This window comes from Sorex araneus, chromosome X, assembly GCF_027595985.1.
Source record: "Sorex araneus isolate mSorAra2 chromosome X, mSorAra2.pri, whole genome shotgun sequence".
Classification (NCBI taxonomy): domain Eukaryota; kingdom Metazoa; phylum Chordata; class Mammalia; order Eulipotyphla; family Soricidae; genus Sorex; species Sorex araneus.
Genome location: NC_073313.1, coordinates 308571256 through 308595148, shown reverse-complemented (window position 1 = coordinate 308595148; position 23893 = coordinate 308571256). Strand labels below are relative to the sequence as shown.

Sequence of the window (23893 nt, the reverse complement as noted above, 5' to 3'; positions counted from 1 at the left end):
TGGATCATATGCCTAGCACTCATAAGGTCCTGAGTTCCATCCTCGCATCCCATGCCTCCACCCCAGCTCTGCCGGTTGTGACCCTGTTAGGCCTAGAATCTGAATCTGAGCATAGCAGATCTGAGACAGTCCATGGTCTTGTAGGAATGGCCCCTTACTAGAGTAAAAAAGTAACAAAGAAAGCTTAACACACAGAGAACACTGTCTATCTGTCTTTACCTATGTGTTGCCTCTCTGTTATGTTTGTGCTAACATACAAAATATTTGTGTAAGTGCCTACCTATTGTTTGTGCTAATGTACAAGGTGCTTGCCTATACATTTATATTTTAATTTTATTTATCTATTTATTTATTTTGGCTTTTTGGGTCACACCCTGTGATGCTCAAGGGTTACTCCTGGCTCTGCACTCAGGAATTTCTTCTGATGGTGCTCCAGAGACTATATGGAATGCTGAGGATTGAATTTGGTTTGGCCACATGTAAGGCAAACACCCTACCCATTGAATTATTGCTCAGGTCCCACATTTATATTTTTGTCTTCCAGGTCACATATATTTATATCTTTGTCTTTTAACAAGAATATGTAGTAGAAGTCCAATATAAAATATATCGAATATATTCTATAATAAGTATTCTCTAATATAGGATATGTAATTTTAGCTTGTCTTTCCATGGGGGCTTTATTTTTAACTTTCTTATTTCTTCAGAAGCCACTTACCTTTGGGGAGAGGAGCATACCCAGTGCTGCTCGGGCTTACTCCTGGCTCTGCACTTACTCCTCACAGGCTCAGGGGACCACATGCAATGCCAGGAATCAAACCCAGGTTGGTGATGTGCAAGGCAATTAACCTACTCACTATAATATCACTCCAGTACCTGCCTACCTATCTATTTACTAGTGATTAAACTTAGAGAAAATACTTTGAGTTCCTTTATCTCCACTCAGATCACAAACTGAGGAAATGTGTATTTATTTCTTCCTACATAAAATGCACACATTGCCCTACTGCTTTAATATGCTTTCCTGTATGAGATAACATGATCAACATCAGTGGAAGATTTGTGTTATATGTCATCTCTTTCATGAATGGTTTTTACACTTTCCATTGCTCTGATATAAACTGGTCATGGGAGCCCACTCCAAGAGTTTTAATGCCACAACTTCCTCAGGCATCAGTCTTTCTCATCTTTTTAATTTATTGCCTGTCCTGATGACCCAAGGTCATCTGAAAACTGGATGCTTATGGAACATGACTTTGCCCTTTAAATTTAAAATATTCTCTATGATATGTGACCATACAGATTCAGATTTCTGGCCTAGTAATTTCATTTACTCACCAAGTTGTACTTCAATTGAATTGTTCTTTGGATAAATTATATTTGGAATTTTTCCTCCATATACAACTTCTTCTGCTAAAAATAATAATACAATATGAAACTGCATTAGAATCACATATAATACATTCCTGGCTACTTTGATATTTTATTAACATAAAGAAAATAGCACAGAGCTGATCATCTAAATAAACATTGCTCAAAAAAATAAAATCTCATGACACAATGTAACTCTATAAACACATATTTTTGAACCAGAACTAATTAAGTTGCTAGAGAATAATTTCTTAAGCAAGGGAACTGGTTTTGCATTTGTATACTTGATTTTAAAATAAATATAAATCAGGGCTGTAGCTGGTAGGGCATATGCCTTGTACACAGCTGACTCAGATTCGATCTCCAGCATCCCATATGGTCCTCTGAATGCTAAGTGCAGAGTGCAGAGTCAGGGGAGTAACCCCTGAGCACTGCTGGGTTTGACTCAAAAAGCCAAAAACAATTGAACAAAAAAAAAATACACAGAATTATTTTAATAGCCAAATTTACTTCATAAGCAGTAGCTAGAATCAATGGTCTAGCTGACGACTCTGACATGTAATCTGTAGTTCTACCCCTATTCCTTCAAAATTGCTTTTCATATTTTTAGCCTTTGATCTTCTGTATTATTATTCAAGTTTAATTCTTTCACACATTTTATAATTATCTCCCTTATACGAACTTTCTGACTTCATCTTTTTCCATGTTTTCCTCTTCATCCAAAAACATTTAGCAAAACTCTCAAATTCTTCCTATATATCTGGGGTGAAATGTGGAAAGTTATAAAAGTTATAAAATGAAAGTCATATGTCTATTATGAAGGCAATAGTATTTGCACACCATACAAGCTGATCTCATTCAGGATGTGCCAAATACAAATCTTCACCAACTAGTTAATTCATTCCGTAGGTTATACACAGCAAGATCTGGCAGTGATTCTAGGCAACAGCTTCTTAGTCATCTTCAACTTATAAATTAACAAGTAAAACCAAGCTTACCTCCCACGTGTCTCAGTCCCTGGACTTTTTATTTACTCTGCTACCTCTATTCTCTGCTCTATAGTATTGTTGATATCTGCCTCTTCTTGCCACTTAAAGGCTATGCCTCTGAAAGTTGCACCCCCAAGACTGCCTCTAAACTCCAGGGCACACAAGTCTTGTCCTAGTTGACATGTCCACTTAGGCATCTCAAAAGCACCTTCTACTCCCACCCTTGATCAAAATCACAAGCTCTCTCCTACACCGATTTTCCTCCAAAGTCAACTTATTTTCTGTAGGGCACAACTCCGTCAGTCACAAATGCGAAAATGCATAGCTTTCTTGACCTTGTATTTTATCTTTTATCTTGTATTCAATCCAACAATGAGATCTGTGAGATAATCTCCTAAAATTCTATGAACCCATCCATAACTCTCTATCACAGGAGTTAGGGAGATACCTCTATTCCTGCACCTACCTTCTTACTCCAGTCTTATCTCTGGAGAAGCCACGATGATGTTCTGGAAATATAGATTACATGATGTCCCTTTCCTGATCTCAACCCTACTGGTTGCTTATTATTTTTTAGAATAAAATCCATGCCCCTTGGTTTGGATTGTGTGTGCCTACCCGGTATTGTCTCCTGACTATTTTGTCAATATTATTATCTAGCATGATATTCAGAACCATTCCAACAAACCTGTCTTTATTCTGTCCTTCAGATATACTCTGACAGGGCCCAGGGAGACAGTAAGGGGTTAGATGTAGCCCTGTGCCTGACCTAAGTCCAGAAGCTCGGCGCTTCCTGAGCACTGAAAGATGATGCCTTGGAGGCCTGGAACACTGCTGGGTGTTCCTGGGGACCCTGGCCCCACAGTGCTGAGAGCACCATATCCTCACGTCCTAGCACTGAACCCCCAGCCCAAGTGACTAAGTATGACAGGAGTAGCTGCAGGACCCTTAAACACTGCTTAGGAGGCTCCACATGAAAAACTAAGATTTAAGTTAGAAGAAAAACTGACACAACTTGGTATATCTCTGATCATGTCCTCACTTTGGCTGCTCTTTCACTTTTGAAAAACCTTGCATCGCTCAGTACATGCTTCCTAATCCTCAGCATCACCACTGGGAGCCAGGAAGCTCCCCTGACCTGCTGCTGTCTCTGCAGAACCTTGTCTGTAGATCTCCTATTTTCTTTTCCTTTCCTGCGTAATCTCCTTGCTAATTACACATCGTGTTCTTATACCATCCGATTGTTCTCAACCTCCCCACACTGCTCAGACCTCAGCACTCCACCAGAGCAGTGACCAACCCATTTTCCTGGCACAGGATCCATGCCTGTCTGTACACACTCAGTAAGTGCCTGAGGAATAAAGCCAGGGCACCCTGCTAAGTTCAGAGGATCAGCACTCTTCTTGACCTTGTGGGGGTCTCCCAGCGGACCTCCAGTCCTTGAGAACAACTCCAGTGTTTGCTTGAACCATCTCAAGACTTGTGGCATGCATCACAGAGGAAGCCTCTCTCCTCTGCTCTGGGGCCCATGCAAGGACTCCATGGCAGCTGCAAGGCATGTGCCCTGTGCCTGTTTGCTTGTCTTTGCTCCCAGCACTGCACCTCAGCCCTAGGTACCATCCAACAAGGTGGGTTTTAGCGTCAACAGAATCCATGATAGTTGATGTGTCTGCCTCCCCTCACCCTTGCACTGCTGCTGTTCTCCCTCTGCCTTACCTAAGTCTCACTCACACTTCCTGATTCAGATGTGAAGCTGTTTCCTCTCCCAAGACTGTTCACTTGCTGCATGACAACTACCTCTGATTCTTTCCCTCCTCTCCATAATCTTCCTTTAATTCTATTCCTTACTATATCTTGTTCAAGTTACCCGTCACCATCTATCGTTACTTCCACTACTACCAGATAGGGAGCATATAATAGAAAAATTTTTTCCATTTCCAATGATCATGTTCTAATACAATTTTTGGCCTAATCCACTATAAACAATATTGACTGAAATGACACAAATTCTAGACTGTTGGTATCCGTGTATTCTTGGGGCATTCCTTCATTTTTGAAATGTCTCTTTTCAAAGAATTTCTACTAGCTACTATACTGTACTCCCACATAAAAATACTCAATTATTCAGCTAATAAAGAAAGCTGTACTTACTCTCAGACAGGTACCATGCTTGGGTTAGGGAATCAGTTGTGAAGATGAGATCATATGTGCCTACTTTCAGAGAACCCAAAAATAAGTTAACCCAAAATCTAATGCATGCCATTCATAAACTCTAATGAAATCAATTTTCTCAGTTCAATCCACACTGAATACATGCTTCAAGGGTGATGGCTTGAGAGAGAATACAGAGGTCCAGGTACTTGCCTTGCATGTGGCCAGCCTGGTTCCTAATACCTGTTTGACTGAGCATCACTGGGTATAGAACCGGATGCTGCCATTTCTAGCATTATAGTGCCCAAGTAGAAGAGCCTGTTCACTTTGCTCTGAATAGCCAAACTGGTTGGCCAAGATCCACTGGGAGGGACTTCAGGCCTTCTGATCATTTGTCAGAAACAAAGCACAACAAAACATCCCCAAGAGGGTCAAATCATAAAGCAATTGCTAGTATTGCCTAATATCATAAATTCTCATAGAAATTCATGACAAAGACAAAGATAAAGAAATATTTGGTCTTCAGTGTTTTTCTATGTGGGTGAACAAATTCTTTTTGAAAGTGACAAAACTGTCAAAAACAGAATGAAAACAGAAAAAAAAAGGAACATAACAGGAACGCCTTACTAGATATATTAAGAATAAAAAAACCTGAAGTCCTGAATTCTGTCCCTGTTTCTGAAGCTAGCTAATTTTGTAGTCTCTAATAAGTCACTGCTCTTAGCAATTGGCTTAGAATTAATGTCATATACTGAATTTTTGGGTGGATTGGAGTGGTTTGTGTCAGCCCCGACTGAGTTCAGGGCTCACTCTTGAATTCCTTACCCAGGGGTCACTGCTGGTGGTACCCAGGGGACTAAGCCACTTAGCCTCGTTACTATCTCTCTCTGTCCCGAGGTCAATTATTTTTAAGATTTTGCTTTCAAATCTCCATGTCGTGTACTCAAGAAATCTGACCTCTCTAGTGTAGGGACTGAAATTCCACAGCATTTGTTTATGCTGGATGCAAGTCCAGAATCCTTGGGAGCCACAGCTGGTAAGGCAAGGAGGCCAAAGCTGAAGCAAAGCAAAGATCAAGTCAAAGCCCTCTGAAGTGGTCACCCAGTGACATCTGGGGATGAGAGCAGGGCCACAGTATCTGCCATGTCTGGAATAACTGCACTTAGCTTTATGTGCAAGATTTCACTGGAGGTACACAAATAAGAGTTTCTAACAATGTTCTTATTTTTTCTTCAGACAACTAAACTCTTCATGCCCTTTGTCACATCCTTTCTTCCCACTGGTTCTGATATGACAATTTTGAAAGCCTGTTAATCTTTGGGAAAAATCAAGACCAACTAGTGTCTCAGACCAGAAACCATGTGGGATGAGCAAACTTACTGACAGTCACAGCAATGCTTGTCTGAACTGTGTAGGACTTCTTTGCATGGATCAATGTGGCTACACAGATGTACCTCCCACTGTCCTCTGTTGAGATGTTGCTCACCATAAGATTCTTTTCCAAAGCATCAAAACGCTCTCTTTTAATAATCTCTGTACAGTCCTAGACACAAAAATAAGCAAAACATGTAGACAAAAGGTACTTTTAATTCAGACTAGCATTGAGTACTTGTTACATTCATAACCTGCACTTTTCTGTGAACTGTAAGGAGGAATGAGAAATCAGTGTGGTCCCTGGACTTTCGACAGTTTTATCTAACCAAGGACTCTATATGCATTTTTGCATACATACATATAAGCATATGTATATCTTTAACTATAAAAATCCATGAGATCTGACAAACACTATTTTACAGGCTAAAGTGAATACTGTGACTATCGAGTCAGATAGAAATTGAGGGAGGCTAAAAGGAAGACTTTGTGCAAGGTGATTGGGTCTAGACCACAAAGGGGTTTGCTAGAAGAGTGCAGACTGGTTGGATATCCTCTACCTGCAGGGGTCCACCTCCTCCAATGTCTCCCAAATGACAGCAAGACCAGGTGAATAACAGTTGCTTCCTCTATGCTCTAAGTCTAGTTACACTCTCAGGAGGGTGAGGCACTGGGCTGGATTTGACAAAGGTCCAAAAAAATCGTCCCCCAACTTCTCATCAAGGAGTCTTTCAGCAGTAATGCAAAAACAGGCTATGTCATTTACACTTCAACAAAGGGGTGTCCTCAGGGCAAAGCAAGACTGGTCACCAGTTCTCAGTGTCCTCTTCAGCATGCAGGGGTGAGTCTCCAGTTCTGTTCATCTGTCTCCTCTGCAGTACCTACACTCATTATTATGCTAACTGCACTCCATCAGATGATAAGGAAACACTCTGGGAGATTAACTCTTGTTTGCCTGGCTGTCAAGGGTTAATCTGGCTGTCAAGGGTTAGGATTTCTGTCCTTGCCTAGTCTGTAGCTCAGTCTTAGAGTTCCTTCTACATCTTGGAGAGTGAAATGTAATGACACCAGAACAAGCAACTTTATAATGTTACCTACAATTTTCTATCATTCTTACTTTGTTTCTCTATAAATACCCATGTATTGAAAGCAAATGATTCTCAAATAAATTGATTACTAAGTAGTATGGAAATTACTAATAAGAGCCCAGTGAGTGAAGGCACCAGCTTTTCATAACATGATGCTGTCTTCTTCAGAGTAAGAAGCAAGAATAGTGATGCTTGGGAATCTCTTTCCTGACTAGGCATTACACAAGCACAATCTCATTACACAAGCAAAATCAGGAAATCTCCATTTCCTGATTTTCACTGTTGACCTGTCTTTCTTTTAATTGACTCATTATTTCCAAATATTTACTCAATCTAAAGTTCGGCCTTGTTAGCTTAAAGGTAATTTTGTCCTTTTCCTTTACCTAAAATCACCTCTCATGAAATCATCTGGGACATAACAAGCAAAACTTAAATTAAAATACAAATAGTAATAGCAACCAACAATCTCAGGTGTTTTGTATTTGAAACACCAAAACACTATGTCTAAGCCTGCATGTGCAATGGTTCAGGTGTGCAGATGAGATTAGCGTATCCTGGCTCAGTTGTAGCAGCTAGGAAAGAATATGGAAATGATGAGATGATCAAATTCAGTCACAGAAAACCATAAAGACAGGCTTAACAGTTTCTGAGCAAGATAATGTGACAATACTCCTGAGAATTATCTCTGGTTGCTGTGAGAGAAAGAATTAAAAGTGGGGTTGTCCTAAGACAAAGCTGTCACAACACAGAAGTTGTATGTATAAACTAAGGGGAAACAGCATAAACTAAAGCAGTGAGGATAGCAAGAAGGGAACAATTTTGTAAGCAGCTCTAATCTACAAGATTTTGTCATAAACTAAGACTGTGTAAAAAGAACATGATTTCAATGACCACAGTTTGGGTATACACAGATATCATTAGATGGGAAAAAAATGCAAAAAAAAAGAACAGAATAATAATATTTCTTGGTAGACTTAAAAGTATCTCTAGGGTCAGAAAAAGAATACAGAAAGGAACTTCCCTTGTATGCAGCCAACCCTGGTTTAATTTCCAGCACCTTAAATGGTTCCCTGAGCCCCACTAGGAGTAATTCCTAAGCACAGAGCCAGAAGTAAGCCCTCAACACTTCCAGGTGAGTCCCCAAAACAAAACAAATAAAATAATCTAAAGAGAAGTTGTGGGCTGGAGCGATAGCACAGCGGTAGGGCATTCGCCTTTCATGCAGCCGACCCGTGTTCAATTCCTCCGCCCCTCTTGGAGAGCCTGGCAAGCTACCGAGAGTTCCCGGCAAGCTACTGAGAGTATCGAGCCTGGCAAGCTACCCGTGCGTATTGGATATGCCAAAAACAGTAACAATAAGTTTCTCAATGAGAGACATTACTGGTGCCCACTTGAACAAATCGTTGAGCAATGGGATGACAGTGACAGTGACAGTGAAAGAGAAGTTGGGCTGGAGAGTTAGTACAGCCATAAGGCACTTGTCTAGCATGTAGCCAACCCTGGTTTGATCCCCAGCATTCCATATAATCCCCAGAGCATTGCCAGGAGTGATACTTATGTAAAAAAATTAAATAAAATAAATGTAAGACTGGGCTGCTGAAAGGCCAGCGGTAACCTCAGCAATTACACATTCAGCACAGTGGTGAAGCAGAAATCATTGTATTGAAAATAAATTTGAAATGGACACATGGGGATCTGACAGCTTTTCCAAATGCAAACACTTCACTATGTCAATATACATTCAAGCTTCTGAAACTTCTCTTTTATAATCTCCTTAGTTTCTCTTATTTTAAAAAAAATAGTGATTCCTTCCATTTCTTTTAATTTCTTGTCTATGTGATAGAAAAGTGTCCTCAGATATTTCCCTGTTACTGTAGAAAGTGGTAAGTGGTTTAGAAAGTGATGAAAGATTGCTACAAACTCTTCCTTTAATTTCATAGCTCTGTAGAAATCCTGGCCAGGTGCTTTTACAAGTTCTTGTAAAGAAAGAAAGGTTTCAAGTTACTATATAGTCCTACTGTTAGGGGTTCATAGCATATATTTTTCATATAGTAAAAATTTAGAATATTCTTGAATTTGGAAAACATAGACAAGTCTCTTTTATCAAAGGCTCTTAGACTGGTCATCAATCTCCTCAGGCTCAAATGCCCTCAACTGATTTTTTGAATTAACATAATTTATTTTTTATTTTTCATTAAATTTTAATTTTTTATTAAGAAGCCATGATTTACAAAGTTATGTATAGTTGAGTCGCAGGCATACAATGTTCCAGCACTAATCCTACAACCGTTATAAATTTCCCTCCACCAGTGTCCCCAGGTTCCCTCCCAAACCTCTGCCCCAACACCAGCCTGCCTCACTGACAGGTACATTTTTTAAGTTTGGTTAGTTGTAGTTTGGATCTCCTGCTCTCAGTGTTGTTGTCTCTGAAGCTTGGATAAAAAGCAATATCACACCTCTACACCAGTAATGTAACCAAGACCCTGACCCTGGTCCTCATTGCTTCCTGTTCACTTCTTCTTGCTATGCCCCTCGATTCATTCCCCTCTCTGCCTTTCTCCTTCCTATATTATGTGGTCAAGTGTTGTAGGATAACATAGCTTCAGGTAGTTTAGGTTTATTGGGTTACTCCCATTACAGTGCTCCCACTCCTCTGTGTTTATTTGTAACGTCTTTCTTAGTGTTCTGTTGACTTGCAAATACTGTTTTTCTCTTCTCCTTGAGTCCTTTGCATAGTTTGTTCAGAGCAATGTCCTTTTTGTATGGACACAGGAAGACTTAGCAAATGCTATGCTTTTATAACCTGGGAATCATTTGACTCTACATGATATTTTCCTCCTGGGCATCTGTTCTCTTGACCTAAGCCTCAGCTGTCCTTACTTCCTAGCACCCCCAAAATCAGGGTCCCGACGAGGGACGAGACGGACCCAGAGCAAGCAGTGAGTTGTGTGCTACCCTGGCATCGAGATGGGCCTGGCTAAAGTGCCTAATGCTTAACTATAAGTTAAGAGCTTGATCATGGACAAATGTTGTCATGATCCAAACAATGATAACTAGATTTGGACCCTGCTAGGGTTAGGAATGATTAATCTGGACTGAGTGCTGTAGTCTGAGTCTGTGGCAAGATGTTGCCAGGAGAGCTGCCTTGCAAGCCTCAATGTATCTCTTGCTATGTCCACTCAAAAACAACTAGTATTAAGATGTTAATAAGTGTTTGGATTAAGGAAAAGAAAAAAACCTTAAGAGTCAGGAAGGGTTTTGGAATGCCTTGCCCTCAGGAAGGGCTTTCTTATGTTGATTTTGCTACCTGGCTGGGTGTAGCCTAGAGGGCAAAGTGGGAGAGAGAAGTAGGAGGAGAGAGAGAAGCAAGAGAGGCTGGAGTTGATCCAGAGAGAGGACGGAGCCAGGAGTGCGGGAGATGAGAAAGATGGAAGATTGAATAAACAGTAACTAATCAGCAACCAGCTTGCTCCTTGTTCTTCCTTCACCTGTCCTTGGCCAACGGCTGTCCCTATCTAGCCCATACACAGTGGTTCCAGAGCATCGAATGTGGGCGGTGAGACACAGCTGCCCGGAGAGTCCTCGAGTGCACACGCCCCTCAGCGTGCTTTAGTTTTTTACAAAGTGTGATTAAATAGTCCCTTCAGTTTCTTTTTAAAAATGTGCTATTGTTATAGTTTAGGTCACATGTTTACAATAGCACTAATGTTTACTGGTTTGATATACACAGTTACCACATCACATTCAAGCAAAGTGGTCAATACTCTCCACTAATATCTTCATACTACTTCTTCATTCTACCACCTCTACTCCCCTGACTGCTAAGTAATCTCAGTTTTGTAATCCAAGTCCAAGGTCTTTCATTGGTCCATAATGTCTATTTCCTCATCTTGTTGCTATGTGATCCACAGATGAGGAAACTCATCTGCTATTTACCTTTCTTCATTTTTAAAAAATGTAGGGATTCTTTTGAATAAGGTATATGGAGGGGATCCCAAGCAGTGCCCAGAGGACCAGGACCTGGGGCCATTTCCAGTGACACTTGACCAAAGGTCACATGGTACAATACTTAGGTTTGCTATAAGGTACTGACGGGTCCCAGAGGTGTTGGGACCTCTAGGACTACACCCACAGCATTGGAAAGGGGAGCATGTATTCCTCGGGATCAGACTAGGAGCCTCATGTGCCAGGTATGTGCCCCAGCCCTATGAACTCCATGGTACTTTAAAAAATAATAATTTTAGGGGCTGGAGCGATAGCACAGCGGGTAGGGCGTTTGCCTTGCATGCGGTCGACCTGGGTTCAATTCCCAGCATCCCATATGGTCACCCGAGCACCGCCAGGGGTAGTTCCTGAGTGCAAAACCAGGAGCAACTCCTGAGCATAGCTGGGTGTGACCCAAAAAGAAAAAAAAAGAGTAAAAAAAAATAATTGTAGCTGTATATCTTCTAAAGTATAAAGAGACTTGCATGAATTGAAACACTAGTGTCTAACCACCATATATGTATATAATATTTCTCTATTATTATTTCTGTCTATTGTACCTATATTCTACCTTAATTTAAATCCAGCTCCTGAACCCCTTAATTTTGTCCTGTTGACTAGTTTCTGTAGGTTCAATCTTCCTTTCCTAACAAACCTAGGCTCATGCAACCACAATTTTAATCATCCTTCTTATGAAATCTCAACTCTGTGCCTTTTAACCCCCAGCATCTTCACTCTGCAAGACTCCCACTCTGACTAGCTCTGCCACACCTCTACTACATTCCTACCACCAAATAAGCTGTATAGGAGACCTCTACATAGGCATGGGTCTTGGCTCCTCTGTGATTTCTGGTAACTGCCTCATGCAATTTTTGCAACCTATTCTCCCATAATAATCTTTCAGAATTTCCACATAAATCTCTCTCCAATTAACAGGAAAGTGGGGATTGTCAGAACTTTTCCCTTTCTCCTACTTTCCCCACAGTTTGTTATTTCTACTTCATGTGCACATTTAAATAGTTCACATTTCTTAATTGAATTTCTAAGATAAATGCTAAGAAAGCAACCATTTTTAACCATTCCAATATATTCATTACAATGCTTATACTGAGGACTCAGAAAATGTGTCCATCATATTTATTAAAAGACTCTGACTTTTTAAAGGGAAAGGGTGTGTATAAGTCTGCAGGTAAGCTCCTGTCTATTTAACAGGATGAATAGACAGGAGCTTCAAGGATGTGTGTACATCAGCAGGAAAGCTCCTCTACTTTATAGCATCTCCTTACTGGATTCTAAGAAGTACCCTAAGTTCTATTCAATGCTCTCAAACACCCTCCTCTTTCATACTTAATACTTGTGTATACACCGTTTCCCATCTTCTTCCACCCATTGGGTTAATTATACATATTCTTGAAGCACAATTCAACAGTCATCTCTCCTAGCTATCATTCCCACATGCAGTTTCAGTGTCTGGTAATTTTTTTTATTTATCTCAAAATTTTATATATTAAACTTGTGTGTCTCCTCTGAAATTATAGCATTTTGAATGAAGCACTCTTTCATCAATATAGCCTCTCTGTCTGGCATAGCACTCCATTGATAATAGACTCCAAAATATCTGAAAAAGATATGCCAACCCCTCACTTAAAATGAGATCTCAAGTTTGACCCAAGACTTGATAGTGACACAGAGCTACACCTGATGACTCTAACTGAGCAAGTGATTTCTCCATCTTATATAACTTACAACATAACTTCCTCTCTTTCCAAGACAAGTTGTTATTTTAAAAACAAAGATATCTGAACCTCATTCATGGATAATCTAGACGTTCATGGATAAGTGGCAGTGCTGGGCATTTGTTTTTTCTTAAACAAGACATAGGATAAAAACATATGTCCACTTAGATTGATATCACAACTCTAAGTCCACCTCCAAGTCTTATAGAAATAGAAACTCACATTAAATTAGTATATATGACTATCACTCTTCCAACATCACTAATAATCACCCTTTCTTGGGGCTGGAGTGACAGCACAGTGGGTAAGGTGTTTGCCTGGCACGCGGCTGACCTGGATTCCATTCCCAGTATCCCATATGGTCCCCAAAGCAGCACCAGGAGGAATTCCTGACTGCAGAACCAGGAGTAATCCCTGAGCATTGCTAGATGTGACCCAAAAAAGATAAAAATAAATAAATATAATCACCCATTCTCTTGGGTTAGAAATATTAAGACTTGGAACACCTTACAAAGTCATATAGTTTAAACATCCACTGTGTAAGTCATATGGTTAAGAACAAATCATTATCTTGGCACTGGTAAATAGGAGAATTGACTCTATTTTTTTGTCCATACCTGGTGATATGGACTGGAGCGATAGCACAGTGGATTCCTCTGCCCCTCTTGAAGAGCCTGGCAAGCTACCAAGAGTATCTTGTCCACACGGCAGAGCCTAGCAAGCTACCTGTGGCATATTTGATATGCCAAAAACAGTAACAACAGGTCTCAAAATGAAGATGTTACTGGTGCCCGCTCGAGCAAATCTATGAGCAACGGGATGACAGTGACAGTGACAGTGACCTGGTGATATATCAGGGTCTACTACTGCCTTTGTGCTCAGGAGTTACGGCTGGGAACTCTATTTGGTCCTGGTCTTTCAAATCAGAGAACCATACATGGTTCCAGGAATTTGAACCAAGGTAGCATCCAACATAGCCACATGTAAGACAAGTGCTATACCTCCTGTACTATCTCTCTAGCCCCTAAAAATTAATTCTTAAGATCCATCTCTTCAAATATATAGAGATAATCCATAACAAGTTTGTGTGAAGAATAAAAAAAATTACAGAAGGGTTCTATTTTCAAGATACCAAAGAATCATAACACTAAAGCCAGGAAATGATTATAGCAAGATCACTAAAAGGTGGAAGACTGGATGCTTAAGAAATTTAATCTAAAGAAACCACATGAGGAATGTGTGACACCATATCCTTAAAGGTCTGAGGCTTGAAAAATGTGTAAAACCTAAGCCAACTAAGATGAAGCAGAGGGTATGCTGGCAATGAATATCTTTGAAGAGAGCAATGTTAATTTTTCAACTGTAGCAGAGCCAATGCTAATAAAAGGCTAATGAGATAATCTGTGAGAGCACTTATTATGTTTCCTGATACCCAGTGGATATTGAATGACTACTGCTAATTGTAAATTTTCTCATTGGTTCAGTAGTTAATAATAAAAGTAAAAAAAGTAAAAACAATGATGAATATAGAAAAGTAGACTTACTGACCATTTAGCTATTCATTTCATATTTATTGAATATCTCCAAAGTACTGGGTATTTTTTATTTTCATAAAGCAGAGTTGGTAGCTGTAAAGCCTTAAGATATAAATTTGGAAAGTACATCAGAATGGGCTTTCATTAATGGAGAGCTAGGTGTTTTCAAGTAATAAACGTGAATGATTCCTAGTGATACCTCATAGAAGATAAACTGGCACAAGTAAAAAGAAATGGCATTTTCTGCCAATTTTGAGCATATGCCTTAAGATTTAACCATTTAACTCTTATGTAAATGTTTTCCTGAAATGAATGCATTTGTGAACCAAAAAGCGCATACAGGAAGATTTATACAGGTGATAATAGAATCAATAATGTTTGGCAATGAGAATTAATAAACTAAAGCCATTTGGATACAGCAGGGATGATTCTCAAGCACTTACTACTGAACCAAGGAAGTCAAAAACAAAATAATGCCTATAACATGATTAAACTCTAACTAAGTTCACCAGCAAATAAAAGAATCAATAATAGTAAATATCGGAATGGGTATTTTTGGAGAGCCCGGCAAGCTACCAAGAGAATGTAGCCAGCATGGCAGAGCCTGGCAAGCTACGCGTGCATATTGGATATGCCAAAAACAATAACAATAAGTCTCTCAATGAGAGACGTTACTGGTTCCTGCTCAAACAAATCAATGAGCAACGGGATGACAGTGACAGTGACAGGAAAGTATCATGTTGGGAAGATGGCAGAAGTGGAACTATGAGGCTTGACTTTTGTTTTAATTGTTGACCTTAGTGGAAAGGATACTTCAAAGACATTCACTTTCTGATTAGTCATTCAACCTCACTTGTGATTAATGCATTTTCTATCTACATACACAATATTCCAACAAAATAAAATTCTAGTATATTTCAAATATCAGTACCTAAGATATAAAAGTGATAACTGGAGTGATAGCACAGCAGGTAGGGTACTCGCCTTGCACTCAGCTAACCAGGATTCGATTCTTCTATTCCTCTTGGAGAGCCCAGCAAGCTACCGAGAGTATCTTACCTGCACAGCAGAGCCTGGCAAGCTACCCGTGGCGTGTTCGATATGCCAAAAATAGTAACAACAAGTCTCACAATGGAGATGTTACTGGTGCCTGCTTGAGCAAATAGATGAACAATGGGATGACAGTGATACAGTGAAGATATAAAAGTTTATGAAATCTTCTATACATCAATAACAAAATGGTTAGATAAAAATGAAAAGGGAAGTAGCAAAAATATATATATTTTGCCACACAATTCAGAAGAGCTTTAAAAAATGAAAGTGGTCAATAAACATGAGAAAACTGATCATTGACCTCATCAATAAAACAAGAAGCAAACTAAAATAATAAGATATTTTATACCCAGAAAGCTGTTATTAAAAACTTTTTAATCCCATGAAAAAAGCTCCTACAAAAGGAGGAGACACAGATACTACTGGGGAGAGTATGAACTGATACAAATTTTTGTAGAACAGTTAATAAACATTAATGACTTTCATATTTTACTCATATGCATACCCCACAGTCTAAAAATTTTAGGTTAAAAATCATGTTAAGAGACAGAGACATTCATTGGTATATTCCCTGTGATGGAGAAATATGGAAAGAACAACAAAAAGGCAGTGTAATATAATGGGAGGTCAAAAATGCAAAATTAATTATCCAAAAGGAGTAATATAACTGAGATATCTTTAATATGTCTAATCAAACAAGAGAGATGAAAAAGGATATAAATGCATTGTAATAGGGATTAGTAGGAGCTGCCCTCATTACGAAAGCAAACATGATAAGAGAAGAGATGATTTTCTCATGCTAGATTATTTGAAACATTTAATGAAATGGGAAATATCCCAGAAAATCAGATCTTATCATAATTCATTCAAGATGATATAAGAGAAATATATAATCCTATAACCATAAAAAATAAACCTGAATCGATGGAAGAAAACCTTCTTACAAAGAAAGCTCATATTTATAGGAGAGTTATACTAAACTAATTCCAACCACATAACCTGTGTCTGCTCCTCCATGACAAAGATAATCTCTTGCCTGCTAACACATCAATGAAAGAGGATGTTTGAAGGTGAGAACATAGGTGCAAAATAATAAGGACAGGACACTCCATTTGAATGTAGAAGGGAAAGTGTGGGCAATATAACTGTATTTACTTGAACAGAGTATTACAAGCATGACACAATGAATACAAGAAACTAGTAACAGTGACTATAGTTTGGGAAAGAATAATGGGCTCAAGGTAATATGGATGAGGGGTGGAAGAAAACTTTCCAGAGTGTGACCTCTGATTTGGGTACTTGCAGTACCCATTCAAAGAAACAAAATAACTAGCTAATATGTTAGAGGGAGAAAAAAGGTAACTAGGGAGAGTTTTTTAAAAAAAAGAATAATTATAGGAGGTGATAAAAAAATAAAATATTATAAAACCATGATAACCATATATTTAAAAGCTGTTGTTTGTTTGTTTTAAGGAGTCATTTTTGGTTTCTGTTTGTTTATTTGTTTGTTTTTGCTTTTTGGGTCACACCCGGTGATGCACAGGGGTTACTCTTGGCTCTGCACTCAGGAATTACCTCTGGTGGCACTCAGGGGACCATATGGGATACTGGGAATCGAACCCAGGTCCACCTCGTGCAAGGAAAATGCCCTACCCACTGTGTTATCGCTTCAGCCCTTAAAAGCTGTTTTCAACTTTTAAAATCAGCAAAAGCAATTAGCTAACAAAACATTTTAAAGTTCTACCTTAAAAGATATAACATAAGTAAAACCAAGTACGTTTTAAAGAAGCAGAGGGAAAATATCAGTAGGAACATTTTTTTCTACCTTGTACCACTTGATCAGTTTAACAATCCAGCTGCTTGGGAATTCCACATAACATACAAGTTTACCATAATTTCCAACATGTAATATTTGTTTGTATTCATTTGATAAATTCTGTTGACTGCTTCCAGAAGTATTGCACCAATCTTTACTTAAAACAGTTAGGTTTACAGGTATTCTATGACAGATGGTCATATCACTGTAAGAAAATGACACATTGAAATTTTATAAACAATAACTAAACCAAATGATTACATTCATCTTCAAACATTACCAATTCATTGTTCAATTGTAGTATACAAACGGTCAGCCTCAAGACAATGTATATTTCACAACTCATTAGTTATCAAAAGGAAAACAATATTGACTCTGTGACAAACGCTGTATTGCATCTTAACCAAGTGATGAGAATGGAGGTCAGGGACAATGGACACAATAGGTCTCTGAGTGAGTTGCCTCAGGAGACACAAACACAAGCTTGTCCCTCCAGTCAAAAAAGCTAGACTTCAATCTACACTGGAAGAAAAATCTGGAAAATTCAAATCATGAACAACAACTCCCTGAAAAGAACTGTCACTGTCACTGTCATCTGGTTGCTCATCGATTTGCTTGAGTGGGCACCAGTAACGTCTCCATTGTGAGACTTGTTACTATTTTTTTGCCATATGGAATACACCATGGGGAGCTTGCCAGGCTCTGCCGTGCGGGCAAGATACTCTTAATAAATAGCTTGCCAGGCTCTCCAAGAGGGGCAGAAGAATCGAACCCGGGTCGGCCTCATACAAGGCAAATGCACTACCACTGTGCTGTTAAAAAATTTTTAAAAGTCTATGTCCTGGAAGGAAATAGAGAGTATTACGGAGTAAAGTCAATTAGGAGGAAAGGGACAGACACAGAATCTTCTTTCTCATATGTTAGATTTAAAGGTACAGAGCAAGATAGCAACATAGGTCTAAAGGCAGCATAGTAAGAGAACTGAGCCACACAATTGAGTAGGGGAGGCACTGGGGTTGGGGTCCTTGGAAAGAGAGGTGGGTAGGTGATGGATATGGTGTTGGAATGATGCACATGATAATCCATTATTAATAGCAGTGTAAACCACAAAATCTCAATTTTAAAAAATTAAAAGTCTATGTTCTGGGGCTGGAGTGATAGCATAGCGGGTAGGTCGTTTGCCTTGCACGCGGCCAACCCGGGTTCGAATCCCAGCATCCCATATGGTCCCCTGAGCACCGCCAGGAGTAATTCCTGAGTGCAAAGCCAGGAGTAACCCCTGTGCATTGCCGGGTGTGACCCAAAAAAGCAAAAAAAAAAAAAAAGTATGTTCTAAGTAAAACAGACCATGGGAACTGTTCCAGATGAAAAGATATTATAAACACATGACAACCTAGTGCAAAAGTTTACCTCGAATTGAATTCTCTAAGAGAAATAAAAGGGAAAAGTTACAAAGGTCTTCGTTACAATAATTAGTGTGTGGTGATTAGGTGGCATCAATGATTAAATTTTCTTTCTGAATGTGATCATTGTACTATGACTATATAAAATAATATTCTTGTTAATAAAGGTACACAGTAAAATATTTGCAGGTAAAGAATATGGTATATGCAACATAAATGATTTGGAAAAAGAATTTAGAAAAATATTTGGGGTATAACATACTAATGTCTGAAGAAAGAAGGATTGGATATACATGAAAAAAAAATAGTGGAGTACCTAGATTGATGATCAAAAGGTTGATGAGAATTTTTGGTACCATCCTATTAGGGCTATGCCTGATTCTGGTCAGGGCTCACTTCTGGCTCTACACTCAGTGATCACTCCTGTCTGTACTTGGATTGAATCTGAGGCAGCAAGGCAAATGCCTACTTGCTGTACTATGTCTTCAGTCTGTATTCTCATAGCTGTTATTTACATTTTAATCATTTCAACGTAAATAATCCCAGGCTAGAGAGATAATGCAAGGGTTAAGGGGCTGCTGTCTTGCACAAGGCCAAGTTTGGACTCAAATTCTTGGCATTGTGTATGCTTATTTCTTGAGCATTGGCAGATGTGCCCCCCTCTACAAATTACTAAATAAATACAGTATTTGAATGGGGGATGGGAGGCTTCTGGTAATTCTAGGTCAACCTGGCTGCATTTAGTGCAAGGGCCCAAGGATGTGGCCCTGTGGTGATGAGAGTCACAGGGCCTCTAGGCCACACCCAGCTATACTTACTTAAGAGCCTCCAAGGCTGAGTCTGGAAGTGCTCGGGGGACCATGTGGTAGGTGGGATCAAACCAGAGTTGGTCACATTCAAGACATGTGCCTTCACCACTGAACTAAAATCCGAAGGATTTGTGAGAATTGGTATTCACACTTTTTCATGACATAATATCTATATCTACTTTTTATGGATCCTCCACCTCTCTCGGAGAGGCCGGCAAGCTACCGAGAGTATAGAGCCCGCACGGCAGAGCCTGGCAAGCTACCCATGCATATTGGATAGGCCAAAAACAGTAACAATAAGTCTCTCAATGAGAGATGTTACTGGTGCCGCTCGAACAAATAGATGAGCAACGGGATGACAGTGACAGTGACTTTTTATGGAAGACAATTTTCCCCTTACTTTACAACTTTCGGATCTAAATACATTTGACCCTGCTCTAATGCCAAGATAAATTTGTGTGACAATGATCTACAATTCTGATTGACTTATCAGGTAGAGTAAAGTAAGTGAGCAGATCTCTGAAAAGTTTTAGCAGCTCTATCTATATGAGCGTCAAAAGTATGGGGCAAGGACATGGGACACTAACATTGTCCACACTAAGTTATTGTGTTTCTGGAGCTGATCCAACATAGGAAAATAGGTCTGGCATGACTCAAAATGAAATATGAATGAGATATAAACATGACTCAGAATGAGAGGTATACCCAGTGGGACTGGCAGAAACCACTGAAACAAAACATGAGACAAAAATTCAACTCTAGTTTTGGAGTGTCTACTTTGCATAATGCCTCAGATAATTTTTATTTCAACCCTATCCAACTGACATTACTACCATCTACAGGTAAGAAAAGTAAGGCTTGGAGAGGTCAAATCACTTGTTAGTCATATAAAATAATACAGGAGGATGACAAAATTGGGCAAAGTTTGAGCCACAGATGACCATGTGCAGAGCTTAAAAATGTAAATGTTTACTCTAATTGGAAAATTAACATGAGTTAAATTTCTACTAAAAAGTAGACCAGCAAGCCTAGGTCATTCATTGCATTAATTTCCAGCCCAGGACTGATAGAGGAGAACATGAATATACCTGATGCTTAAGTCACCATAACCTGTTATGGCCCATGAGCAGCTTCCTGACCAGAAGATACTCTAAGCGGCTTGCTCCTATATGGATGTGAGACTGTTAAAATAATATTTGATCTTTGGAGAAAGAAGCCTGCAATAAAGAAATTTTTTAAGCAGGCCTGGCCCATGCACCAATCCAGTAGGAGGAAGATATATTTCCTGTGACCATAACAAATTGCTTTGAATCCGTTCTGTTTTAAAACTGTATTTATTAGTATCTCACAACAATGATAAAACCACTTTATTCTCATAGAGCTCTTGATCATTGTATCACTGTATCACTGTCATCCCATTGCTCATCGATTTGCTCGAGCGGGCAGCAGGAACATCTCCATTGTTAGACTTGTTGTTACTGTTTTTGGCATATCTAAATACACCACGGGTAGCTTGCCAGGCTCTGCCGTGTGGGCAAGATACTCTCGGTAGCTTGCCGGGCTCTCCGAGAGGGGTGGAAGAATCGAACCCGGGTCGACCTTGATATTAATGGTTTTCCTTAAAAATTGTACCTATTATATATAAGCAGGCTATATGTTATAATACATAATAAACAATGTGGCATTTATGATATTGCATGATATACACATAAATGTTAGCGAGAAAATGTATTTTAAAGGAGGAACTTACTTGACGATACATTGGTAGACCCCAGAGTCACCCCAGATCAAGGGGACAAACAAAATCCAAGTCTGTTCCTGGTGAATTCTGGAACTTACATTTTTGGAAATTGGAGTATTGCTGGGATACTTGTACCATGTCACATTTGCTTTCCCAGACATTAGCTGAAAGTCTTGACAATTAATAGCAGCAGGTTGGCCCACTGATCGCACTTCATTCTGTATGGAACTGTCCTTGCAAGCTTCTAGAGAAAGATGGAAACATGAACAAGAACTCTGTGACTCAGAATGTGTCATAACAAGCTCCTCTCACACAATAGCCTTGAAATTTTATTTGAGAATTTCCGTATGTGGAATGTTCTAATATGTCATGCTCTGATTGCATGACTAGCAGTGTCCAGAGATCAGTACTCAGCTCTGTCCCCCACCAGAAATCACCCTCCCTGTTTGGAACCCTTGGTTCTTCTCATCCTCTCATCCTCTCCTTCAGTTCTTATCTCGCCTTCCTTTACTTCATAGTTTTTTGGTTGTTGTTGTTTTTCCTTTTACCTAAGTCATGATGTGGCTTGTTTTGTTTTTCTTTGCCTGGCAGTTATTTCATGGATTCTTGAAAAACAAGAAGGGCAATGTATTGGCCCCCAAATGGCTGTATAAAAATTCACTCACTGTAAAGTTTGTTTTCATCGATCTGCTTAGTTTTTCTTGAATGACATTTGTTCCACTAAAGGTTGCCTTGCTTCCATCCAGGGTCACAAAACTACCGTTAATCACAAATAGGCATGCATGTGCACCTGTAGCATTACATTTACATGTGAGGACTTTAATTCAAATTTTGAATGTTTGTCTCAATCCCCGCCCTCCAAAGTCCTGTCAGATCTCAAAGGGACATTTGGAGCTGAACACTGGATACATGGAAGAGAAACCTACATTGGCCCCTTGGGGATTCCTTCAGCCTTGCCCACTAGATGAAATCCGTGGAAAGAGAGGTGCAAGCCAGCCAGGTGCTCACACGCCCTCCCACCGTGCCCCTTGTCATAACCGCTCACCAGCTGCGCAGGTGTCCCACCCAATGTCATGCAACCCTGCCAGGTGCGCTCTGCCATGCCTTCCATGCCCACCAGATCCAAGCAACCCAGTGCAGTACACACGCCTGGTGAGCTCACCACCCCCCCACTCTTTTACATGCTCCTGCTCCTGCTCCCCACCTCACCCCACCCCTCGCACCTCCCGGCTAATGGCTGCAGCTCCAGGGCGAGCAGGGCCCCAGCCCAGACGCCTACCTGCTGTGATAGCAAGTGGGAAAGCGATGGACACGCCCCAGAGCAGCAAGGACAGCATTCCCGTGCCACCTGCGATGCAGAGAAGAGGGGGATGCAGAGGAAGGCCCCCTCAGTGTTTCAGGTCCCACCTGTCAGGCTGGGAATCAGAGACCCAGGATCCGGGGCAGGGAGGGAGAGAGGACCGGGGGTCGGGCGGGGCGGAGGGAGGACAGGGAAACGGGACAAGGGTAGGAGAGGGCCCGGGACCGCGACAGGGGAGCGTGCGGGGGCAAGGAACGGGAGCCCACGGTGGTGGTGGGGAGAAGCCCAGAGGTAGACGGAGCAGCTCCCTGGGGGAGGACAGGGGAGTGCCCGAAAGGAGCACAGGTGAGCGCCCGGAGGGAGGGGGGCACAGGTGAGCGCCCGGTGGCGGACTGGGAGTGCGAAGGGGTGGGCAGGGGAGCGCCGGGCCCTGGATCTCGGAGAGGCCCGGGTGGAGCGGGCTGAGCGCCGCCCGGACCCTCCTGCAGGGGCGCCACCCTGGTCCGCCTCCCACGCCACCCGACCCGGGCCCTCCCGCGCGCGGTGGGCCCCTCGGCCCGAGGGTACCTGCGTGGATCGCTGGGCCGGGGTGTGGCCGTCGCCCTGGCTGACCTGGCGCCGCCCGGGAAGAGGGGTCCGAGGCGCGGGTCCGACACGACGTCCCGGCGCCGCGGTCGCCCGCAGGTCCTCCCCGAGGTGGCGCGCGCGCGGAGCGGCGGGACAAGCAAGCACGCGGCGCCTCCGCAGCACCCGCCCGGCCAGCGCAGACACGCGAGTGGAGGCGGCGCCCGCCCGAGCCCCGCTGCCCTCCACGAGCCTGTCCCGGAGGCCACAGGCTACAGAGGTCTGGGAAACCTTGAGGCAGCTTAACCCGACCGATTGGGGCCAAGCTGCTTCTTCCGGGTGGGGCGAGGAGCCCGCTGCAGCGATCGCTTAGCTACCAGGCTGGGAGCTGGCGCTGTGCACGCTTCTGAATTCTTAGAAATTGTGGTGGGTGTGGGCTGCAGTGATCGTCCCCCGGTAAGGCGCTTGCCCTGAACCCGGCTAACCTGATTTGATTTCCGGCATCGCATGAGATCCCCCGAGCCCGCCAGAAGTGATTCCTGCGTGCAAAGCCAGGCATGTAAACAACTGAGCCCTGCTGGCCCAACCGTCAAAAAGAGGGGGCAAAGAAACTATGATGAGTACCAGGGGATTATGTTTGTGTTGTCAATACTTATTATACTGCAAACTAAACTTATTTTATTAAGTTAACTTGTATTTTAATTATTTAATGCATAATGATATTTATGCACGGTGTTTTATTATTATTATTATTATTATTATTGTTATTATTATTATTATTATTATTAATTGTTTGGAGTTTGGGGCCTCATCCAGATGTGTCCAAGGCCTCCTCCTAGCTCTTTGCTCAGGGATGACTCCTGGTGGGCTTAGGGATGATAGGTGGTGCCCGGAATCCAAACAGGTTAGGCTCATGCAAGGCATGCCTTAAGCTCCTGTGCTAATTCTCTGGCTTTTTCTTTCCCTCTCCTTTTTTTTTTTT

The 23893-nt window shown here is 41.2% G+C and overlaps 1 protein-coding gene across 1 annotated transcript in view; it reads right to left on the bottom strand.

The window, feature by feature from the left end:
• IL1RL2 (interleukin 1 receptor like 2) overlaps window positions 1-23078 on the bottom strand; it is a 44175-nt gene extending 21097 nt beyond the window's left edge. Inside the window, exons 1-6 of the mRNA XM_004617917.2 lie at window positions 22960-23078; window positions 22327-22395; window positions 21057-21291; window positions 17104-17299; window positions 5892-6054; window positions 1339-1413 (exon numbers count right to left, since the gene is read on the bottom strand). Of these exons, the coding sequence (XP_004617974.1) occupies window positions 1339-1413; window positions 5892-6054; window positions 17104-17299; window positions 21057-21291; window positions 22327-22384 (727 nt within the window). The 5' untranslated portion in view covers window positions 22385-22395; window positions 22960-23078. The remainder of the gene's footprint in view (window positions 1-1338; window positions 1414-5891; window positions 6055-17103; window positions 17300-21056; window positions 21292-22326; window positions 22396-22959) is intronic.
• Window positions 23079-23893: the final 815 nt, after the last annotated feature.